The following is a 23,015-nucleotide window of genomic DNA, read 5'->3' as shown; positions in this document are numbered from 1 at the left end:
TTTATGGCTGCAATGCGGCGAAAGGTCAGCGTCTGCTTAGCCATGTAAGTGACGCTGAACAGGTAATTGGAATCGACATCGTATGTGCAGCCGGAAATATCGTCGGCATATACGATGCGTGTTAGAAAAAGTAATTTTTTTGCAGTTTCCCACCAAATGTTTGCTACAAATCATTGTTCTCTCTGATGGCGACAACGGACTTCCATCGACACTGTCCGGAAATAAGATATATTGCCGCATAGCACAAGTACGACATGTGCTCACAACTTTAACTAGTACGTCCCCGACAAAATAAAATAGGGGCAGCAATGTAAATAGATTGGCCATTTTTAAACAGTGCTCAAGAGATGGAAGTTGAAAGTATTAGTAATCATTTCTGCTTCCGCAATGCCGGCGTGACCAAGACACGGGCGCACATCGTCGAGTTACTCGATCGATCGGTGCAGTGGTGATGCAGGAATGAACTTCTGTCATGTTCAGTGCATCGTGCACATATTCAATCTCTCGGCACGCGTGAATTTCGGCAACCGCTAGCGCATGCAACAGAAGTGGTTTCCATTCTTGGGCAGTTCACACAGAAACGAAACACGGAAAGAAGACAGGACAAGCGCTGCTCGAACAACTGAGTTTTTTATAGGAATAAAATGATTGTTACCACGTCATCATGAAATTCATTTGGGTTACATATAAAAACCGTCATACACTCACGCGTGAACAATGAACGAGCTCGCTTCGTTTGCCAGTTGTTTACTTCGTTCGACGCACCGCCGTAATTCATGTCTGTAGTCTGATATTTTCGTACCATTTTATTGTTAATCATCAGAATTTCACTTGTGGCATCAACCCTTTCGTGCTTACACTGCTGGCGTGACAGTTAACAAAACAATAATAGTTTCTGGCCATCCAAAAAGGCGCCGTCACAAACAAGAGACGTCTCGCGCGAAGCGTGAACTGAAAGCGGGCGCAACCGTGAAGTGAAGCAGCGGAAACATACACCCGTTGGAGGTCAAATCGTTCCGCAAGGGAGAACCGAGCGCTGGCGTCTAGGTTGAAACTTGGCGTGCGGACGCCTATAGCCATTGGCATACTGGGGATGGTGACCACTGTTATGTGTCGATGAGATGCACAGCTCATGTATAGTGGCAGGGTACTGTGTCTCGCATTATTGGTGTTAAGAACGGCCACCTGCAGTGCAAGTTTGCCAACCAGTTACGACTATGGCGGTAACATTCCGGGAGCGTCGCCGCCAACCTCTAGTCACAGCGTGACTAAATAGACTTTATGTCGGGGAATATTACACGCATCCTCCCCTCTCCATTGCTTCAGCTAGGATGCGTTCGATGAAGCAGGCTTTGTGCTGAAACCGCCGCCAACTATTGTTACCAAACTCCCCAACGCGGACCTGAACTGCTACGGATGCGCGAGTTACCGTGGGGACGCCGTCTTGCGCTCCTTCCCACGTCCCGACCAAGAGGCAAGACAACGCGCTACCCGGAACGGCTCCGAGTTCTATGAAATTCGTTCGGTGTCGGTTTCGGACCGTAAACACGTGTGTGTGTGCATGTGTGTGTGTAAACCGCCCTGCGGAGAGGCGGCTAGTTTGCGATGACTAAACTAACGTTCGCATCACCTTGTATCGCGGGAGGACCGAGTGTTTAAAAACTGCTGTTGTGCAGTTGCTCGACACACTTTTCTTAAGCAGTCATTGTGGACTAAGACTCTCTCTCAAGCAGTCATGTTAGACAGATGTACTTTCTCAAACAGTCATGTTAGACTGATTTAAATACTGTAAATAAACCCTTATTCTTCGTTCTCTATGAGAAGCAGTGCTTCCCTTCATCAACTTCCTCAGCGTGGATACGTTGGACGAAGGCATGGGCCAGCTACCTTCGAATTCGTGCCGGACTCCAATCTTGACAACGGTTCACGAGCGATGGGAATGAGCCCCCAATCCTGACATTGTCAACAGGTTCGACGTACTTACGCTGCATCCACAAAGAGTATTCCAGAGCAAAAACCCCAACGACAGTCAACAATTAGGCACAACACCTTATTGTATAATTCCTCTTACGAAAATTGAAATTTATATGCATGATAAGAGCTATTCGTATGTTCCAGTTTTCTTCTTCCTTGGGCATCTTAGTTGATTCAGTCCACAATATGACGGAATGCTTCGGCTGTTCTACACGTGTGCAGTTCTAAACATGTTGCAGTCGCGCCCTGTAACCTATCTTTATTTCCTTCCAGGAGAGCATTAGTGACTATCGTGGCACAGTCTTTTCACATCCATAGTGTACGTGTGTGTTCATGCACGTAATATTTGTTTCATTATTAACTTCTTGTGGCTTCCTAGTCGCTCTAGTCTGCATATACTGTACATTGCTTGTCATATTGCCTGCTAGTCTTGCTTCCAGTCTTGCTTTGGATGAGAAAAATATGTAGCTGGCAATACTGCAATAAATGAACAAATGAAACAAAAATAATAATAAATAATGTTACCTTCTCGTGAATAGCTGCAACATTGATCTTTATTACAAACTGGCTGAAAACTTAAATACATGCTTGCAAAAGTCACTGGACAGTAGTGACCACATGATAAATGGAAGGAATGGTGTATTAGCTTGACATCTGGGACGGCTTACGGTCTACACGAAACAACATGGTTGTATTTTCACCCTCGGCAAAGATAAAAGGCCTTTCTTATTGCATACGGTTCATCAATCTGCGCTTTAAAATACGCCGGCTGTTTCATTGAACCAAGTGCGTTTTAAAGAAAATTGTTTGGTAGTTCCTTTTACCACCCTGCATTGCTCAAACGCTTTGGTGTCGCACTGGTAAGCATGAGGTCGCGGGATCAAAGCCCGGCTGTGGCGGCCACGCTTCGATGGGGGCAAAATGCAAAACGCCCATGCACCATGCACTGTGTGCGCGTTAAAGAACCCCTTGTGGTCTAATTTACTTTATTTCTTCAATATTGCGCGCCTCATAACCATATCATGGTTTCCACTCGTAAAACAAAGAATTGTTTTTAATAGGTACATTTTATATTGATAAAAGCAGCCTTCATGTGTCCATCTATTAAGGGTGGCGACATCAGAGTAACCACAGCGCGCAGACTGCAAAGCCGTACCTAGAAAGGATGCTGACAGAAGAGCAGTGCCCAACGAGTTTACTTTAGCGAAGCGTCTGCTCGAACCTATTTAACAGCAATAGCAGCGTCAAAATTGCCAGCGCCATAACATTAGTATGACGTTGCGGATTTGTGACCTCACGTGCAATGGGGTGGAACAGGCGTATATCGTGATGATCCCTCAATATCACGTCAGGGTTTTTTGATGGCTACGATATAGGCGTATGCAATATTTTTAAGATGTGCTGGACGCTTTCCAGTCACATTTATTTCATCTTTTCGAGTGCAGTAGGTGAAATTCTTACTCATCGACAGCCTAGCAATTTGTCCTCAACCAAGCCTCTTAAACTCTGTGCAGCAAAATATGCTGTTGCAGGAAAATTAGGGTGGTGTCTGCAACGTGTCATATTTACGGCGCCTGGGTGGGTCACACGGAATTTCAACTGTTTTTTATGGTATGTCGGAAGTGCATCTTAACAGTATCGTTTTACGTTTGGAAAAGCACAGCACTTTTTCGACCAGAACCACCGACTACCTTATGCCCCAATGTTGTTATTAATATGGTTTCGCAGTGCAAAAGTATATAATGCCTGATTTCCTGAACCTACCAATGCCAGACAAACAAATATCAAAAAGTTTTATGAAAGATATTGTTCCATTATCTTCGTCCCTTTCAAAGACTTATTGTATAACTATTTGCTTGTTGGTTCTAATTGTTCTAATTATTTGTATTTGTAGGCATTAGACGCGAAAGCTCTTACAGGTACTCGGCTACTACCGAGTTCTCGGGATGGCGACATCTCTTAAGCCACACTGTGACGCTAGAATTCATGTGGCCGCCCTTGCCTTTCTAAATTGAAATTAGCATTGATTGCTCAGGTATACGAAAGTCTTAGTTTCACCCGGAAGGCGGAAGAACGATTACGATAGCAAATTATCAGATTTATCGGCCGTATCATTATCTAAATATACGCTTGCTAAAATTTTTACCAAGCTTGGTGTCAGCGCGGACAGCAAACTGGAACACCTGATACTTGATGACCGCGGACACGCTCCGTCAATCGCGGCAGCAGCACCGAGCGAAGTGACTTTCATACTGTCTGTCGTTTCAATGCAATCTGAGCGCCGAGAACACACAGCGCACACAAAGGTACGTGCCGCCGATGCACCTAAAGTCTACCTCCAACGCTCTGAAAGTACGGCGGCGCGACGGCACGCGGCCGCCATGTGCGCAGTTGCAGCCGGAGCAGAACCTGGCTCCTACCCTCTCCTTTCCCTGTGGCTCGCAACGTTGCGTGCCTGGAACGGGAGACCGCGCGCTTCCTACCCGCTTTCCTCTTTTTCGCACGGGCAAGAATGAGCCGCGATCGGCAGCTCCCTTCGCATGTTCTCAATCGCAGATACGGGACCTTACGGCCACGTGAAGGCATAATTGCGCCTGGAGTGTCCATAAAATTGCTATTGCAATCAAAAGCCTCAGTTTCGCCCAAAAGGCTAAGCACCGATTGCGAAAGCAAATTAGTAGACAGTTCCACGAAATAAGCATAGTAGATTTATCGACTTTGTAGGCTTGCGAACCTTCGCTTGGTAAATAAACAGACAAGCACGGTGTCATGAGCGCTGTGGTAAACATGAAAGCATCACACTGAATGACTGCAGAAACTCTCTGTCAAAACGCTGAGGCGAGGAAGCCCGGTAGCAGCAACGAGCGAATTGACCTTTGTGCTGCATCTCGCGCAAACGCAAACTAAGCGTCGAAAGCACAGCGCCTACGAAACTATCAGCAATCTGCGCACTTTGTACACATCGTAAATCACTTTCCACATATGGGCGCCCTTGCGCCGCACCTTACGTAGCAGCCGCCGGAGTAGAAGGCGTGCAACGGAAGGTAGGGCGCTTCCTCGCCGCTTCCAGTGTTGCCAGATTGGGCTATTGATAGCTGAATTGGGCAACTTGTTAGGTTGAAGTTGAAGTTTATTCATATGCAAAACGTTGGTACATAAATGTAATATACATTCGACGGTGCCAAGTTATTAATTAAAGCATGCGTGTTGGCGTCGAAAATTCCGAATTGGCTACATGGCATTATTTGGGCTATTTTGGCTGAAGGACTTCCATTCCCTGAAGACCAGGTCAACGCTAACGAAAATAAGGAATGCTGGTTTATTGAAACACAAACCTAACAGCTGCTCTTAAGATAAATAGACAATCTAGAAGATTGTCTTTAGGCAATACCGGTGCTTGGAGGATGGTGTTAAGTCGTGGCTGCCATACTTATAAGTCATTTCAGCACAGAGCTCTCTTCCTTTTTATTTTGGTTTCGGCGCCATATGCTGTTGCTTCGGCGTGCTTCATTAAGCGAAACGGGGAGGCCGACAGCTGTCGAGAGCGTGTTCCGTGTCGGCTGCCATACGGCGAACTAATATACGGACTTACACAACAGATCATGTATTCGGACGCATGTCACCCGTGGTCCTTCCAATGTTTATCAAGGGTTCCTCAAAGCCTATTGCATGGTTTTCCACCAATTCACCGCGTTTATTTGCCCAGTAACTTCAAGAAAAAATCCGCAAGTCCCTTCAAGCGAGAAATATCCCCCTTGCTACCTGAGTTCGCTTTGTCCTTATTTGCACAGCCTCTTTCGAACGCAGGCGTCGAACACATGTTCAGCCAGGTTTGGTTGCTGTAGGAGTTGACTAGGACTTCGGGATGAAAACTTGGGAGGTTTATTTACATTATTTACAGTGAGCGTCAATTAACAGTCTTAAAGTCATTACGGACGAGCAGCAACTCGGACGCTTCGGCCCAACGCAAGAGGTTCGAGAGAGATCAATCAAGGAATGCTCTAGGAATGCTCTGGCAATCTCTTCTGCTGCTCCCGGTCTGTGTCTTCTAAGCCCTTCGGTGTCCATAAGACACATTCACGTTTGGCCAAAGGGAGAGCCCGCTCAGGTGACGCCGTGTTCGCACAATGGTAGGCGCCCATGCGATGGAGTCACACCCGGCGATGAGAGTCGCTGCTCGGTTGTTTGTCCGAGGGCTTTCTTCTCCCTGCGGTCTTGCCTTGCTGACTTGCAATGCTCTGTCACCATAGAGGGTAGGGGGCGACGCCGCCAGGTTGTCACGGCGCATTACAGCCGTCTTTCTTCGGGACCCACTTTACGCGCAACAGTGCCAGGACGGAAGAGTCCCTTCCCTTCACTTTCGGGAAGAGTCAAGCAGTGAATAGCTCCACCGGCGGCACACGAAGTGGGGGCCGCCAACTTGTTTGCACGTGCGCACCTCGGGAACAGGGTAGATCTGCTTCTGCATTCCTTACTTAGGTGTGACGCGATTCGATGTGGTATGGTGAAGTCGAAGGGGGCTCAGAGAAAGGTCCCGTCCTCGCTCGTCCTCACCCAGGAAGTTCGGAATGACCGGTGAACTCAATTCGCTGGCCATGAGGAACGCTGAAAGAACCTGCAGGGTACTGGTGTCGAGCCTCTTTTGATGAACTTCGAGATCCTGGGCCCTGGAGAACATACGTCGAACAAACAAAACAACACAGCGCTGCACCACGTGTAAGCGCAGGCTCTTCACCCCTGATTCGGCTGGCTATTACTGAGTCAAAATGAACCCTGATCTTTTATTTCCCCAATTTTGACAAAGCAGTTCCAACCACCCTTCCAAACCGCTATCCATTTCTCCCCGAATGCCAACAGGGCTAGAGTTACATTGTTGTTGCAATACAAAAGGTCATCGTCGTTGCAAACAAACAATGAAAACAGCCCAACATAACCTAAGTGGCCTAACTACTCGAACAGCATGTTTCCAACCTATCGCAGTGGCGTACTTATCGCACGTATTGGTGCCACTCAACAGTCTGGTCAACTTCACAAGTACGGAATCACAAGCGCGCTAGCCTTGTTGTCACTACAGAACGCGTACTTGCGTCGTAGGCGAACTTTTCATTACGCCTACTCACGTGTCTTTCTCTAGTCCATACAGGAGACGTACCTTAAACTAGAACTTAATTTGCGTAACTTACGCACTCCGCAGAACACTTTTTTTAAAAAATGCGTCTCCTAACTACTAGTTCCAGGCAGGCTAACCAGAGAAGCCAGAATACGGCTGCCCTCAACGCACACGAGCAACTCAGTCCTAAATCTGCTTCCTTCCGTCCACGCAGGACACGCGCTAATGGAACTAGGAACGCTTCTCAGTGCGAATCATGCACTCACTGAAAATCTCCGCGGTTAACCTTAGAAAATAAAAAAAATGCTTATAAAAAAAAAGAAGGTTAACTAAAACACACGCGCGCTACGATAGCCCTCTCAACGATAACCTTGATACTCAGGTTACTTACACACAAAAAAGAAAGCCTATCTACTTTTTAACGAACACCTCGCGATACTACATTTTTACAAAAAAATGCGTCTTTCAAACCTCTGAGCTTCTCAAACAAAACACAAACAAAGCTCATACTTTTACCTAGTGAAAGAAACTTAAATCGCGAAAATTATCTGACACTCAAAAAAATAAAACAAAACAGAACGTTGCACACCTACGGAAGCTCTGTTTGCCTCCCGTACCAAACGTTTTAGACTTACTTACTTTTGAGCTTTACTCGAGGTGGTCGCGGTTTGAAAGCGATTCTGGCTGCCGAGGAACAACGACAGGGTTGACTCACTCACTATCAGCTCCTCCAAGACGTTACAGTCTCCTGTCAATTTGCGTCCTGGCGCCCCGTTTTCATTCCGAGGTCGATTGACCACGTCGCTACTCCGTACCTGGTCTCGTTCTCGTCTTGCCACCTTGCACTCCTTTGTACTACACGCTGAGCTTCGAAAAGAACGACGGAACGACGAGGAATTTAACTGCCCCGTGCCCTTTGTCCGCGTCCGCGCAGAACATGCTTCTCGGTCTCTTTTTGACCTGTGGCTCGAACGTGTTTGATGCGTCAACATCGCCAGTGACGACCGCACCTTACTTTTCCTCGCGCCCTGCACTTTTGGGGCTCTCGCCGTCTTTGGCGGCGCTATTTTAGCCCCCGCATTCTGATCATTTCGGCGCTTCTTTCTGCGGCGCTTTCTCCTCGAAATCTCTTTCATGCCGTCATCTCGCGCCTCGTGCTGGCCGTTACGCATCTCGTTGGCCCGGATCGGTCTCTTACCCGCACAATCTGATTATTCACTAAATCACCCCTCTCTTAGCTAACTAGACTGGCGGAGAGCCGCACCGATCCCTGAACAACGCAGTTGTCTTCTCTCGAGCTACGCAGCTCGCAATCCTGAGAGCTGCCCTCAACTGCATCGTACAGCTGGCACTTCACTTCGGCACGCAGATCTGTCCTGACATGGGTGCTTGCGTCTGTCGGGTCAGCAGTACTCTGTACTTCGCTAACTACCTCGATAACGTTACATGCGACGCACACGCGGGGTGACTGTGCCAAATAATTCACAGCTGGCCTAGCTGTCTCACAGGGCTCTGTTGGCACATCAGCTCGTCGCTCTCACTGCGGCCTTTAAGGGCCTCTGTTGCCACTAAGGCATCGTTAGCAGCTAGCCTTTTCCCTTCACCTATGAATGTGCAGCCAATCTCACAGGCACCACTCTTCTCGTCGGCTTTTGGCGAAAATCCGCTAGACACTTTCTCACTCTTGTGCTCTGCACTGCCTACAGAATTTTCAGACAGGCGTTGTCTCTGTGCCATTAACTGATCACAATACTGTATCTCTTTTAACAATGCTCTCTTCTCTCTCTCTGATACTTTTGGTAACGCTCACGCTTACATTCTTGATACGCACGTTCACGTTCGTTGTCACCTTCTTGACGTTCACTCTGACGTTCTTGACGCTCACACCTAAGAGTAAGTTCCTGAAGCTCACGCTTCCGTTCATTCTCGCGTTCTTAACGCTCACGCTCACTCTTACGTTGATGACGCTCACGCTCAAGTTCATGACGCTCACGCTCCCGCGGTTCTTGTATCACCTACCAAGTAAGCTCATTGCTTTTATCATCATTGCCACTATCTCGAATCACCTTTATGATAGCTGGCGTATTCACCTGTTCGTCCGCCTCAACTTCCAAATCGTCGCACACCAACAACAAGTCTAACCTCGTCAACCTTCTAAGATCCATGGCAGCTGCCCCGACTGGTGGTTAGAATTGTTTTCCTTAATTCGTGCAAAGACACAATGCAACAAATTCCCGATTCCTACAACTAACACAATGAACACACAACATTTGAGTCTGGCGAATCAAAAGGAAAAAAAAACACGCGGTCACTTACGGATGCAGGACCCTGCCATCTAGTTCGCTGGGCCACTGTTCCCGGTTCCTCAGGACTCCCTGGGTCGAAGGCTCGCACTTCTTCGCTACTCCTAGTTCCTTAGGACCTCTTTCGACGAAGGCTCTTCTTCGCTCTTCCCGGTTCCTCCGGATTTCTCTCGACAAAGGATGATCCGTTGCGCTGCCACCAGTTGATGCATTTGGAGGCGATCCCACCGCTAGAAACCTGTTGTAGGAGCTGAGGAGGACTTCGGGATGAAAACTTGATGGGTTTCTTTACATTATTTACAGTGAGCGTCAATTAACAGTCTTAAAGTCATTACGGGCCAGCAGCAACTCGGACGCTGCGGCCCGTCGCAAGAAGTTCGAGAGAGATCAATCAAGGAATGCTCTGGGAATGCTCTGGCAATCTCTTCTGCTACTCGCGGTCTACGTCTTTTAAGCCCTTCAGTGTCGATAAGACACAGTCACGTTTGGACAATGGGAGAGCCCGCTCAGGTGATGCCATTTCCGGCCAATGGTAGGCGCCCGTGCGATGGAGTCACACCCGGCGAAGAGAGTCGCTGCTCGATTGTTTGTCCGAGGGCTTTCTTCTCCCTGCGGTTTTGCCTTGCTGACTTGCAATGCTCTGTCACCACAGAGGGTAGGGGGCGACGCCACCAGGTTGTCATGACGCATTACAGCCGTCTTTCTTCGGCACCCACGGAAGAGTCCCTTCCCTTAACTTTCCGGAAGTGTCAAGCCGTGAATAGCTCAACCGGCGGCACACGAAGTGGGGGCCACCAATTTGTTTGCACGTGCGCGCCTCGGGAACGGGGTAGAGCTGCTTCTGCATTCCTTACTTAGGTGTAGCGCGATTCGATGTGGTATGGTCAAGTCGAAGGGGGCTCAGAAAAAGGTCCCGTATCTAACATTGCCAAAGAACGATTTCAGAAACCACATGTCTAATCACACAGGGCAAGCGCTTCTTCATGTTTGGTCTGGCAGAGCGTGGGGAGTGCTGCAAAAATTTTGAGCATGTGGACATTTTCTCTGGTGTTCCAGCTCTGCAGTACTATAAGGTCGAAGTTGCTGTGGAAGCTAATTCAAACGGGGTATTTCGTAAATTCAATTAATTTGCGTAGATAACCGATGTGAGATGTATGAATCGGGACTCTACAGGAATGTCTTTTTATTGCGCTAGCAACTATATGGACACACCAGGTGCATTTCTGGCGTCGCCGTCGCCGTGAGGTTCCGTATGAGTGAAAGCGTGTGAGGGTGAGCCGGCGAACGCTGTTCAATCTCGCATACGCAAGCAAGGAACTCGGCCCAGATTCGTGCCCTGGCTTGTCGTGCGCGAGGGAGGGGGGTCAGGCGAGGGAGGAAGGGCGTTCTTCTCTGGCGGCTGCTAGGGTGCCTCGATGTCCTCCTCACGCGCCGCTCCTTAGAGTGGAGACAACATCTGCGTCTACGCTGGCCACGCGAATGGCGGACGCCGTAGAGACGCGTTGCCGGTGCTGGTGTGTCTTGAAAGCAATCTGCGGCGCGGCCAGCGTGCGAGCCCCCGCACCCCTCATTTTCAAAGCAATCTGTGATGTTTGCAGAATTCGCGCAGTGCTGGTAGCTTCGTATGCGCTGTGAATTCGACGTTTCTTTCGCGTTGACGCTAGAGATGCGCGAAGGTATATTCACTTCTTGCTGCGCGGTTCCTCCCCTTCTTTGTTGTAGTCGAGCAGCTTTCAATTACGTGAAAGTATTGATTGCTTCATGGCACTTTCTGAACGCTGCATATTATTGCAATGATGAGCTCTATAAACATATTATGTTCGCTCACAGTGAATATGGCTAGACATGTGCTTACCAAAGGTTGGTGAGTGATTCCTTTGCTAACGTCGGGGTGATACCTCGTCATTTTTCATACCGTACTGCTGCGACTATTTATTTCCCATTACACTATGCGCGTACGAGTGATTGCGATTATTGATTACATTTTATATGCACGTTCTTTATGATCATTGTACTTCCTCTTGTGGCCTTGGCGGCCGCATTTCGCCGCGGGCGAACTGCAAAAACACCCGTCTACTTAGATTTAGATGCACTTTAAAGAACCCTAGGTGCTCCAAATTTCTGCAGTCCCCGATTACGGCATGCCTCATAATCAGAAAGGGGTTTTGGCACGTAAAATACCTATGATGTCATTTCACTTTGTTCATTTTATAGTCATTAGCTTGTACTTGCTCACGCGTGTTTGGCAGCTTTGCTGAGGGAACAAAAAGTGCTTGCTCGATATACAAGATCGGTGCTTGTAGTACTCTTAATACGTGCGTACGTTATTGTTTTTGCACATATCGCAGTGGTGGGTGGTCAAAGTTCTTGCCGGTTTGTAAAAATACATATACTATTATACTGACTTTTTATTATGTGTATAGCTTTGATTTGTTAAACAAAGGGGTTTAGTTTGTACTTAACTCCATGGCAGTCGTCCGCAACCTATAAAATCTCTTTTGTTTGTCCGCTAGCGAAATTATGTTCACTTAAAATTTTATGAATTTTATTCACCTAAATAAGGCATCCGCGTTCCAAAATGCTTTTGAATTAGAGCTGCCTCTTGGGCACTAGATAGTGACTAGGCGATGGTTATCCTCGCGGTGGAAGCTGGCAATATTTTGCTTTACTCTTATAGAAAAAAGCCTCGAGTAAAGCAGAGTGACCTACGTCAGCTCAGAATGTGGTTCAGTAAATACCCATAGCGTCACGAGAAGATCGCAAAAGAAATCTTTCGGCTCACTGCAAAAATAAGTGGTGTCCATATCCAAGTGTGACTGCCACCTCTGACTAAACCAGGTTTAAGCTGGTTGCATGCGCCGGAAGTAATTTCGGAGCCGCAAATATGCGGTGAGATTTGAACACCATCTATAAGACACCTGCAGAACATCATGAAATGTACTGGAAATATTTTGACTAGTCTTTACTTACGAAAAATTTGGGTCTGGCTATTTTGGGGTGACATTTTGCGATCATTTGGCTTTTTTATTATTATTGGGGACATCTGGCAAGCGTCCCTGCTTTCCTCTTTTGAGCGCGCGAGGTGGAGCCGTGACCGTCAGCTGACCCTCGGAAGATCGCACTTGCGCATAAAGATGCGGCGTGTGGTAACGATTTTATCGCCCTTGCAGTGTATGCTCAACCTCACGGTGACGGCAACGGCAGAAATGCGTCTGGAGTGTCGGTATTATTGGTACCGCAATAAAATAGAGCAAGCTGGAACAAGGGCAAAGAAACGAGACGGGACGTTCGTGTTCTACGTTGTACTTAAATATATTTACTGCATATGCACCAACAAGCTCAGCTATAAGTACTCCTGTACGTCAAGTGATTGACTCGAATTCCGCGTCCTTTTTGCTATTTGTGCCTCGTTACTCGTCGAGGTGACTCAGTCGATATAACGCAGCGTTGCTAAGCCTAAGGTCGCAGCATCCCATTTCAGCCGTGGCGGCCGCGAGTAAACGAGGGTGAATTCCTAGAACGCCCGTGTGGCGTGGATTGGGTGCACTGTAAAAATCAACAATTGTTCAAAATAACCCAGAGTCCTCCACTACGGCTCGCAGCATCATCGAGTCACGATTTTGGTACGGAAAACACCAGAATTCATTATTTTATTGCGTCATTTTCGGTTGCTGCTGTTACCTGTATGAAATATCAGTGCAATTACATAGCGGCCGCGTGCCGTATGCTGTAGTGTGGGCAAAAGCTTGCTCTTGGCTCACCCCTCTCGCAAGTTGGTTTGATCCGGCGATGTGGTGTCGCGCTAGCAAAGCAGGAAGGTGGTTTGGTGCACGCCGTATCTTGCGTGTGCAAGGATGGGGACCAGTGTATGTCCTCCTCCCCCGCTGCTCCGTAAAGAGTGAAGGCAACCGCGGCGTCCACGTTGGCCACACGAATCGCGAACGCTGTAGTAGACAAAGGTAGCTATAGGGGCTTGTTTCTACGGCATATCTTATGTTGTAGGGTAAGCTGAACAAGAACAACAGAAAGGCACATCTGACACACACAGCGCTGTGTGTGTCAGAAGTGCATTTCTGTTGTCCTTGCTCAGCTTGCTCTACAGCAACATAAGATATGCCTTTGTAGACGGCTTTGTCGGATGCCGTAGGGACGTGTTGCTGGCGCTCGCGTGTGTTGAAACCGATCTGCGACGTGGTCAAAGTGCGCTACCGTGCGGGTGTTACCTTCGAAGCGATCTGCGATGTTTGTAGAGTGCGCGTAGTGCCGGTAGTTTCGTGTGCGCTGCGCTTTCGACGATTTGTTCGCGTTGAAGCGAGAGATGCACGAAGGCCAAAGCACTTGTTGTTCTCGCGATTCCTCACTCCAGAATTTCGACATCGAGTTTCCGCACTCATCGAGCGAGATGTGTTCATGTTTACATGTGCGCGCGTTACACCGTGCTGGGTAATTAGGTTAAAACACGTTGGCGAGCTAGGTGATTGGGACCCATGATATAATGTGTAAGCGCGACTGAACAAGGACGTAGAAAGAAGCAGGCAGACAAAGACAGCGTTGTCTCTGTGTGTCTGTTTCATGTTACGTTCTCGTTGAGTCACGCTTACACATTCTATCATTGTTAGTTTAGCTAGTAGGCGATTGTTTACAAGTTTATGTGGCTGATAAAATTACTGTCCTTACTTCGTACAGCTATCTGCTAATTTGCAATCGGAAGCGGTGCTTCGCCTTTTGAGCGTAACTGGGAATTTTTATTCTACCTGACCAACCATCGCGAACAAGTTCGTGGCTCTCGAGCAACAGTTAATGCTCGTAACGCAGATTACCCGCAACCTCACGATGTCTGGAGCTGAAGCGCCCAGCTCTTTTAGAAAAAAGGCAGCTGCATATAGGAGGATATGAGCTTCCTTGCTCCCCTTTTATATTCATCGCAGCTATCATGCGGTGCACAGTTGCGATGCAATGTTGGGGATCAAAGCTGCCGCGACTTTTTGTTATCCCAGCCTGGGCACTCCGGCTGAAATTAAGAGCGCAAACCTACGCACAAGTTTGACCAATACATGGTATTAAATCAATTCTAGGCCGCGGAGATTCGCTTGAATATATTTTAATTTTTTACTGATGACATGGTGCCCAAACGTTTGATCGCAACTGTATGTGAAATCAGAGAAGCTGAAAATTAGGTGGGTGGCACAAATGTTTTGCGATAAAACATCGGTAACGAAAATATTCTTGCACCCACTGTCGTCTACAACGAGAAGTCTGACGCAGTCCGTTACAAGCAACTTCCTAGTCCCCAACGTCAAGCCTTGAACAGTGTAGGCGGCTGCTGCCAAGCTTCATGAAGGAACTGCATTTGAAAGCTAGCGTCTTCAGAGCGGTCGACACAGGGCGTGAACCTATTAGTCTTTCTCTCAGCGAAGGCTCTCAAAGCAGAAGTTCCCTTCCGCATCATCGCTTAGGAGCAAGACGCTTCGCAGCGACTTCTGGAAACGTACCTACAGCACTCCCTCTCCATCCTGGATGTGGAATACCCTTGCCTTATCAGTAAGCTACAAGAAGTGTAGGACTGTCTTCAGCACGAGTGTTCGCCAGAAGTGAGGTGCTTTTCAGTCGATTGAAAAAACATTATTCATTGCGGGTGGACCAAGTCTGCGCTGAGGTGAGTGAGTATATCGACCCGTATGCGTGCGTCCGTTTTCAGGACTCTTGCGTAATCAGTATTAGAAACTTTTTACAAATTCCCCAACTTTATTTATGTTCCACCTCCATAAAGGGCAATACATAGCATTTTATTCAAAAAGACCGTGTATGAATTGGCTCGTGTCTTGCCCTCATTCTTAGTGACTAAGTTATGACGTAGCTAGTTATGATAGTAGCTTCAAGGAATGCGTGCAACAAACAAGCGCTGTAAAACTTTTCAGATTTGCAGAAAAGCTTTTAAAATCGAACACGTGTGACACTCAGCTTTGCGGCGGACAAATTGTTGACTTGTTCTGTTAGTGTGGGAAGAAACTATAACTACTGAACATCCCTGTAATAACAAACTTACCTTGCCTTACCTTAAACTGTTTTATTCGACCATGTGGGGTGGCAGCATGCCCCCCCTCCCCCCCCCCCCCCCCGCTTCAAGAAGAGCCTCCTACGCTTTCAAAACTTGTGGAGCTTGCGATTGCCAAATCTTGTTTATGGGCTGCCTTGTCGCGGTCGTGCTTTCGCACAATGCGCAGCAGTTTTGAAACCGAGCTGCTCAGACTGCTCATTGCAGGCTATCCGGACACTTTGCTGTCCACCATTGCCGAATGTCATTAAGAGACATGCGAAGACATGGCAAATGAAACAATAAAAGAAAGAAAATTTCGCAGTAAAGGACCGCGTTCATTCCTTATTTGCACCCGCCAAGTGTCTCGTATAAAATGATAGCACATAAGTAAGCCGTTATAGTTGTTTTTTCGGAAAAGTACAAATTCTGCAGTATATGCAAAAAATTGAAGACACAGGACCTCGCCCATGTGATAAGAAACAAACTAAAAAGTGTTGATTACTGCCATGACCTAGTGTACGCGATCTCGCTCTCGTGTGGTCTTTGCTACACCGGCCAAACCGGCCGTTGTATTAATGAAAGCAGAAGCGAATATTCAAATTTAATGAAGACATATGTTAGCACCCACCTTGTCGTCCATCGCTCCCGTTGTGGTTGTTGTTTATTGTTCTACAAATGCAAAATACTCGGGTGCTGTGGTGGCTAGCGTGATATATGAGGCATTTTGCATCGACAAAAATGACGATATGTGCGTGAGTGTGCCTTCGATATTGCTCCTCACGAAGAAACCCGAGTACCTTGCACGTGGATAATGCAGACCATTTAGTTGTGCTGCTTATGCGTTTTCCACCGTCGCTATATTCCTGACAACGTATCCCTACTATGAGTAGTTCTCCTTTCTCCTGCCTATTCGAGCGCCTGTGTATACTGCTGCGTGCTCAATAACATATTCGTCCGAAGTCAGTGCTTAGTATGTCTCAGTCATGCCCCGTTGTCCTCATTTTCTTCAGACATGTGCCAAACCAGGCCATGTTAGCAGGTTATAACAAACACGACGTCTCTCGAGAAATTGTGGAGGGGATAGTAGTTGGTCGATATTCTTACGTCGAAAGACATCTTTCACAATGTTGGGCTTTCGCGCTGTATTTACCATTATAAACACCGACACAAGCAGAACTGACTACACGCCAGCTACAACGTTCTGCGTACTTTGGCGGCAAACGGCCGTTGTAAAGCTTCATTTTAGGGCATTGCGTTCCTGGCAGCGCAAGTAGCAGCGTGCAAAGAAGTATCCTATTCTGTTCCACCGTACACTTACAAATCAGATGATGCACAACCATTCTCGTCGTAACAATTTCTTCCACTTCTAAAATATTGTAATCGTAATACTCATTTATTTTTAAGGGAAGGTGTGCGTTATAAGTAAAACAAATCAAAATCTTCATTCATCGAGGCATGGTGCTGAAAATGTGCGCATTTATCTAATGTTGTGCGTCTTCTTCGAATATTAGGCACATTTTCGTTTATCTCTTTTCGTTTTACTTTCATGCTAGCTTCTTTTCTTGATTTTTTGAAAAGATCTTGATAGCATGTGTTCTGTAGAGTTCCCTTATTAGTGCATGATTGTCTTTTGTATGGTATAACAATTGCCATAAGAACAACTTTATCCCTAGAACACAAATTGCGATGTCCTGAACCTAAAACTTGATATAGTGTTTTTCTCGTGAATAAACTTGTAGACTCGCAACACTTTTTCTAGGTGTGACAGAGAAATGAGTGAGGTCTTACTGCGTTTATTTAATCACATAGAATCCATTTTCTCACTGAAGACATGCAGAAGCCTTCCTTTTTTTTACGCAATGAACAATATCAGAATGGTTCAGCGGTTACCTCATCAATACCTTTCAGCGTTTTACATGTGTATAAATTAATAAATAAAAGGTGGCTTTGAGCTAAACCTTATTTCCGTGTTCTCCAAAGCTCCGCGATGCACTAAACAGGCTGCCATATATCAGGCTTGGCTGGGTGGCCCTTGGCTAGGTGTACGAGTATTCTTGCCTGTGACGTACAAAACACATACTCACATAGATTGGCTTGAGAGGGTCGTTTATGTCCCAGTCTAGGGAGTCCAGAAATGCCATCTGCATGCGGATGTTGGAATCGTAACCGGCGTCATGGATGCACTTGGTGTTGGCAGACTGGGAGATGTCCACCACGTTGTCAAACTTGTTTGTGTCCTCACTATGAAACATCCCCACATCGGCTTTGAATGCTACTGTTCCTTGCATAGTTTCATTGTAAGAAGTGGCCGTAGCATCCATTGGTTCACTGGCGTCTCGTTTTGCAGTTTCATAGGGACTGGTGAGCTCCTGAAAGTGAAATATACCGACCCTGTGTCCTTGATTACATGGATTACATGACAAGCAGAGGTTGGTGGTGAATAGTTGCTTGATACATCTAGTCATCCGTTTTAATAGAAATTGGAACAGAGAACTTTATGCAGCAGGAAGACAGCAATAAGATATCACCTGCAAATTTACATTTCATACTATTCACAAGCAGCAAAATAGTACTTGCACATATCATATTCACTGTCCTTGCAAATTTTCATGACCCAAACCTATTGTTAATTCACAATGCCGGTTTCGCGAAATATTTCCATCGGAAAACAGTGAATGATTGCTACCAATGCACTGCAATATACACTTGTCCATAATTCATTTCTCCCCACTTGTAGCTGCTATGGTATATAAATATTACAGACACTGGAAGCGCATTCACGTCACCGGTGCCGAACGCCTCACCGACGTGCTATCGGAGTATCAACAGCGGCGAATGCATTGTTCCCACGTGGAAGTTGAAAGGTCGCGAGAAGCCTGAATTACCCTTGCCTGGAAAGATTACTGCCGAAATTCCATTTGCCCTTTGTCAGGTAGTGCGCAAGCATGGTTTTAAGTCGGTCATCTTGCGCTTATACGTCTCTTATGGCATGATGGCTACGTTTTCTCGGCTTCTTTTGTTTGTGTGGCAAAAAAATAACTATTTATTAGAGTAAGGATTCTTAATTAAGTTTAAGTCATTGTATTATTCCTCAATAATGCTTATCTGCCTTAAGTAATTTATTGTTATTAAATCGAAATTCCGTCTAATTATTCTTAAATAACTTTGATAAGTATTGATTATGTGTAAAAAATGCAGCCCTAATTATATATATTAAGGCAACTAACATACACTATTCAAATTTTCTTTAACGTCGTCATCATTTTATTTGCCCTTAATCACTCCTGCTTAACCTTAACCAGTTTAACTACTAAACTAGTAGAAGGAAATTGGCGACATCTGTGGCGCAACTTGTAGGGAGCGTTCGGGTGATGGCGTATCGCGTGGCGAAATCCGTTGACACAGTGATCCACCAGTTACAAGAGGTGGAAAGAGGAAAAGGGCGAAGTAATTCCAAACCAACCCGAAAGAATGGTTCCGCGGGAATGTCGAGTGGTTAGAGGTAACCAGCAGGGAGCCTCGAGGGCGTCTTGCGTCACTGGCATTTCTCACACTAAGCTACGTATCTTCGAACGGAGCGAGCAAGCCCTGGCCAAAGGAAGCGTCGGCGGATCCGGTCATAGGTACGTGACACACCAAGGTATCCTGCAGTAGGGAGGTCGTGAAGTTCATGGAGAACGGCTGAGCGAAGGTGTTTAGGGATCACAAGGAGTAATGCAGGGCCATTGGGGTGAACGTTGTGGCGGTAGAGTACGCCATCTTGAAGTGTGAATAAGCGAAGACAACTGTCGGCAAGTGACGTTTCAAGGCGGTCAATGATGATACAGAGGACAGGTCACGGTGCTGCTCGTCGGTGACATGGAGCAGTGGAAAAACGAAGAGAACACAGGTGTCGGTGTCAGTAGCAGACGTAGAGGTCGCGTCTTCGATTGGGTAGCGAGATAGATAATCTGCGTCCAGGTTTTGGCGTTCCGACTTGTGAGTCACTGTGTAGGGATATTCTTGTAGTCGGAGGGCCCAACGACTGAGCCGGCCAGCAGGATCCCTGAGCGGCGAAAGTGAACATCATGGCCTGTGATCACTGAGAAGGGCTTGTCACATAAATATGAGTGGAACTTTGAAACAGCCCTGGCGAGAACAAGACATTCGCGCTCGGTCATCGAATTGTTGCGCACTGCAGTTGTCAGGAGCCGGCTAGCGTAGGCTATAACGCGGTGGTGGCCGTGTTAGCGTTGTGATAAGATGGCACCGATCCCATTACCACTGGCATCGGTTCGGACCTCTGTAGTTGCGGGCGGGTCAAAGTGGGCCAAGACCGTTCGATTGGTGAGAATCGTGATAAGGAGTGAAAATGTGGCTGCCTGAGGGGAACCCCACGTAAAAGGCACGTATTTCTTCAGACGTTCAGTGAGTGGTCGAGCGATTGCTGCGAAACCTTTCACGAACCTTCAGAAATAAGATCAGAGCCCCACAAAACTCCGGACGCCATTGAAAGACTGAGGCACAGGAAAAGCCTTTACTGCTTGAACCTTCTCCGGGTTGGGTTGTACTCCGGAACTATCGACGAGATGGCCTAGCACTGTCACCTGTCGGCGCCCGAAGTGGCACTTCGATTAGTTTAATTGGAGTCCAGCCTTGCAAAAGACGTCAGGGATAGCTGCGACACGCTCAAGGTGCGTCTCAAATGTAGGCGAAAACACAAGGACATCGTCAAGGTAACATAAGCAAGCTGACCATTTCAAACCTTGAAGCCAAGAGTCGATCATCCGCTAGAACGTGGCGGGGCATAGCATAAACAGAACGGCGCAATGTTGAATTGGTAGAGGCCCTCTGAAGTGACGAAAGCCGTCTTTTCTTGAACTTGCTCATCGAGGGAAATCTGCCAAACACCATATGAAAAGTCAAAAGACGTAAAGTATTTGGCACCGTGAAGAAATTAAGAGTGCTCTGTTTAGTGATTCCCTTTAGGTGGCGGTAATCAACGCAGAAACGCCACGTGCCATCTTCTTTTTAACGAGCACGACCGGCGACACCCAGGGACTCGACGAGGGTTCAACAATGCCTCTGGCGAGCAGCTTATTTCCTGCTGAATAACTTGTCGATCTGTCATGGACCCGTGATATGGTCGGCGGTGAAAGGGAACAACATCACCAATGTTGTTCCAATGCTTAACAAGGGAAGTCTGACCAAGTGGTCGATTGGCAGTGTCAAAGATGTCGTGGTAGCAAATGAAAATGTGATATAGGGCGGCTGCTTGGCCAGGTACGAGGTATGGAGCGACCATGGGACGTAATGAGCCGTTGAGGTTCAAGGTGTCCTGCGGAGAATCGGAAGGATCTGGAGACGCTTCGGCTGCAAAAGCAACGACGTGGTTGTCTGTCACTTACCGGGGGTTGGCCACCGCTATGCCTTCAGGTAACACTTGCTTCGTCAAGCCAAAATTGATAACTGGAAGACACGCCCGATATACGGCAAGGGTAACGACGGAATGTGGCAACGAGATGTCGGTGCCAGGACTTTAATGCCCTGTTTTCTAGTGTAGTGGCAAGTGACTTGTTGTGGCAAATGCAGTATCTGCTTTCTTTTTGTGCTAACTGTTGCGGCAACTAAATGACGTCTTTTAATCTGCTGTCTTACATAGGATTTGGTTTCCTTGCGGGAAGATGGTAAAATTACTTGTTGCGTAGATTGTAGGGGCCTACTTTCTATGTCGACTGTAACTGTAGGTGACCAACAGTCATATATATAAATCATCATCACCATCAGCCTATTTTATGTCGTCTACAGGACGAAGGCCTCTCCCTGCAGTCTCTCATTACCCCATGTCCTGCTCCAACTGATTCCAGCTTATGCCTGCAAATTTCCTAATTTCTTCACCCTACGTATTTTTCTGCTGTCTCGTGTGTGAGTGAAGTGATTTTTAAAGAGAAATGGAAGAGATAAGTGCAGTGCCGTAGCTGTCTCTCACAGGAGGACACCTCAACAGCACTGCACGGGGAAGGGGTATGGGGAGAAAAAGATGAAGGAGATAGAGATCGGAATAGTAAAAAAAAGGAAACGACAATGTAGCTAAGCGTTTGCGGGGCCTACAGCCGCGCTCTGAGGTGTGTTGCTTCACAGAATTCGATCAATGCCGAAAATGCACGCTTGGTGATGGAACTGTGAGCATTGGGGAAGTGTAGGCACTGCAGGGTGGTGGATGGCAAGCCACATCGGCGGTAGGAGGCGTACAGAGCCTCCCTCTCGGTCCTGAAGGCCGGGCAGTGACGCAAAAGATGCTCCAGTGTCTCCACGCCGTCGCAGCTACCGCACACGGGGCTGCCGCTTCCCGTGAGTCTGTGTGTGCGCGCCGCTGTTTTGTAGCAGCCGATGCGCAGGCGGAGGAGGACGGCGCAGACAGCCCGAGAGAGGCCCGCACGCGGGAGCAGGCGCGGGGGTTTTCCCACCGCGACGCACCGATCGGGGTGTTGCGCAGCGAGGCTGCGCAAAACCGCTCTCTTGGCCGCGTCGAATCTCGTCACCAAGTGGGTGAGGGGAAAGCGCTCACCGTGCGCCTAAAACCCCTCAATCTCCCAAAGTAGCGCCAATCGCTTCCCTCTTCCTCCGCTCGGCGCGGCCTCGACAGTGGCACCGTCGGTGGTGGGCCTGCCGTAGCAGACGACGGCTAACACGCTACGGGAGGAAATCCATAGAAAAGTTCGTTCGAGCCCTGCGGAGCAGTTTTTTCAATCGAGAACTTTCTTCGTCAGTCGGTAACTGGCCTTTAGAATTTCGTGTTGGAATTTCGGAAGAAATAGAGAAAATGACCATTATTCAAGGCGTATTCTAGGCGTAAAGTGCGCGACGTTGAGAGTTCGTCTTGCTGAAACACGACGCAAGCACGCGGTGTACTCAAACACGCGCTTAATTACCAAAGTTTCAGGTGTTGACAGCGTGTAAGTATGTGTACCTGGTTTCGTAGGTTCATTCACGTACCTGCAGGACACTTTTGTTCGGTCGGCGCGTGGGAGATTCCGGCTGTGTGCGGACAGCAACGCCTGGCAATAGGGCCGTTTTTTTCATTGCGGGGTGCTTTGGTAATCGTGACGATATTTTGTTTTTTTTTACCAGTACTGCTCTAAGAGGGCACATGTAATGGCTAACGGAGGCCTCTGAAGAGCACGTAACCATTACACTAATGCAGGCGTCGCAGGGAGTGTTCGCATACAAAATTGGCGGTCCGCGATCTTATACCCCCTTGGCATGCACAGGCTTCGGCGAGCCCCATCCAGCCCTGGTTCTAGCTTTGGTGTTCCCGCTGCCGCTTTGGTGCCCTGGAGGCGCCGTCGATAATACAAAATAACGACAAGTTGTTACAACTAGTAAATAAATTTATTGAAGAAATACAATCGCGCCGAGGCGCCAACTTCTAAAGCAGCGCTAGCGCGCGAGTATTATGAAACGCCAACGAGGAATTTACCGGCCAACGTACGACTCTACGATCAAAGTGCACGTTAAACATCCCCAGGCGAGCTAGATAGTTATCCGGAGCCATCCAATACGACCTCCATCCTAGCTTTAGTTGCTTCGGAACGTTAAAAACGTTAATCGC

General features: G+C 47.5%; 1 protein-coding gene across 4 annotated transcripts in view; it reads right to left on the bottom strand.

Annotated features, from left to right (window-relative positions):
- LOC139061302 (calcium-activated chloride channel regulator 1-like) overlaps nt 1-23,015 on the bottom strand; it is a 380,566-nt gene that overhangs the window by 44,383 nt on the left and 313,168 nt on the right. For all 4 annotated transcript variants that reach the window (XM_070541081.1, XM_070541084.1, XM_070541083.1 and 1 more), the window contains exon 12: nt 17,509-17,793. In XM_070541081.1, coding sequence (XP_070397182.1) covers nt 17,509-17,793 — 285 coding nt within the window. The remainder of the gene's footprint in view (nt 1-17,508; nt 17,794-23,015) is intronic.

Source organism: Dermacentor albipictus, chromosome 6 (genome assembly GCF_038994185.2).
Source record: "Dermacentor albipictus isolate Rhodes 1998 colony chromosome 6, USDA_Dalb.pri_finalv2, whole genome shotgun sequence".
In the NCBI taxonomy this organism is placed as follows: domain Eukaryota; kingdom Metazoa; phylum Arthropoda; class Arachnida; order Ixodida; family Ixodidae; genus Dermacentor; species Dermacentor albipictus.
Note: the sequence above shows the minus strand (reverse complement) of the source record. Positions and strands in the feature narration are given on the sequence as shown.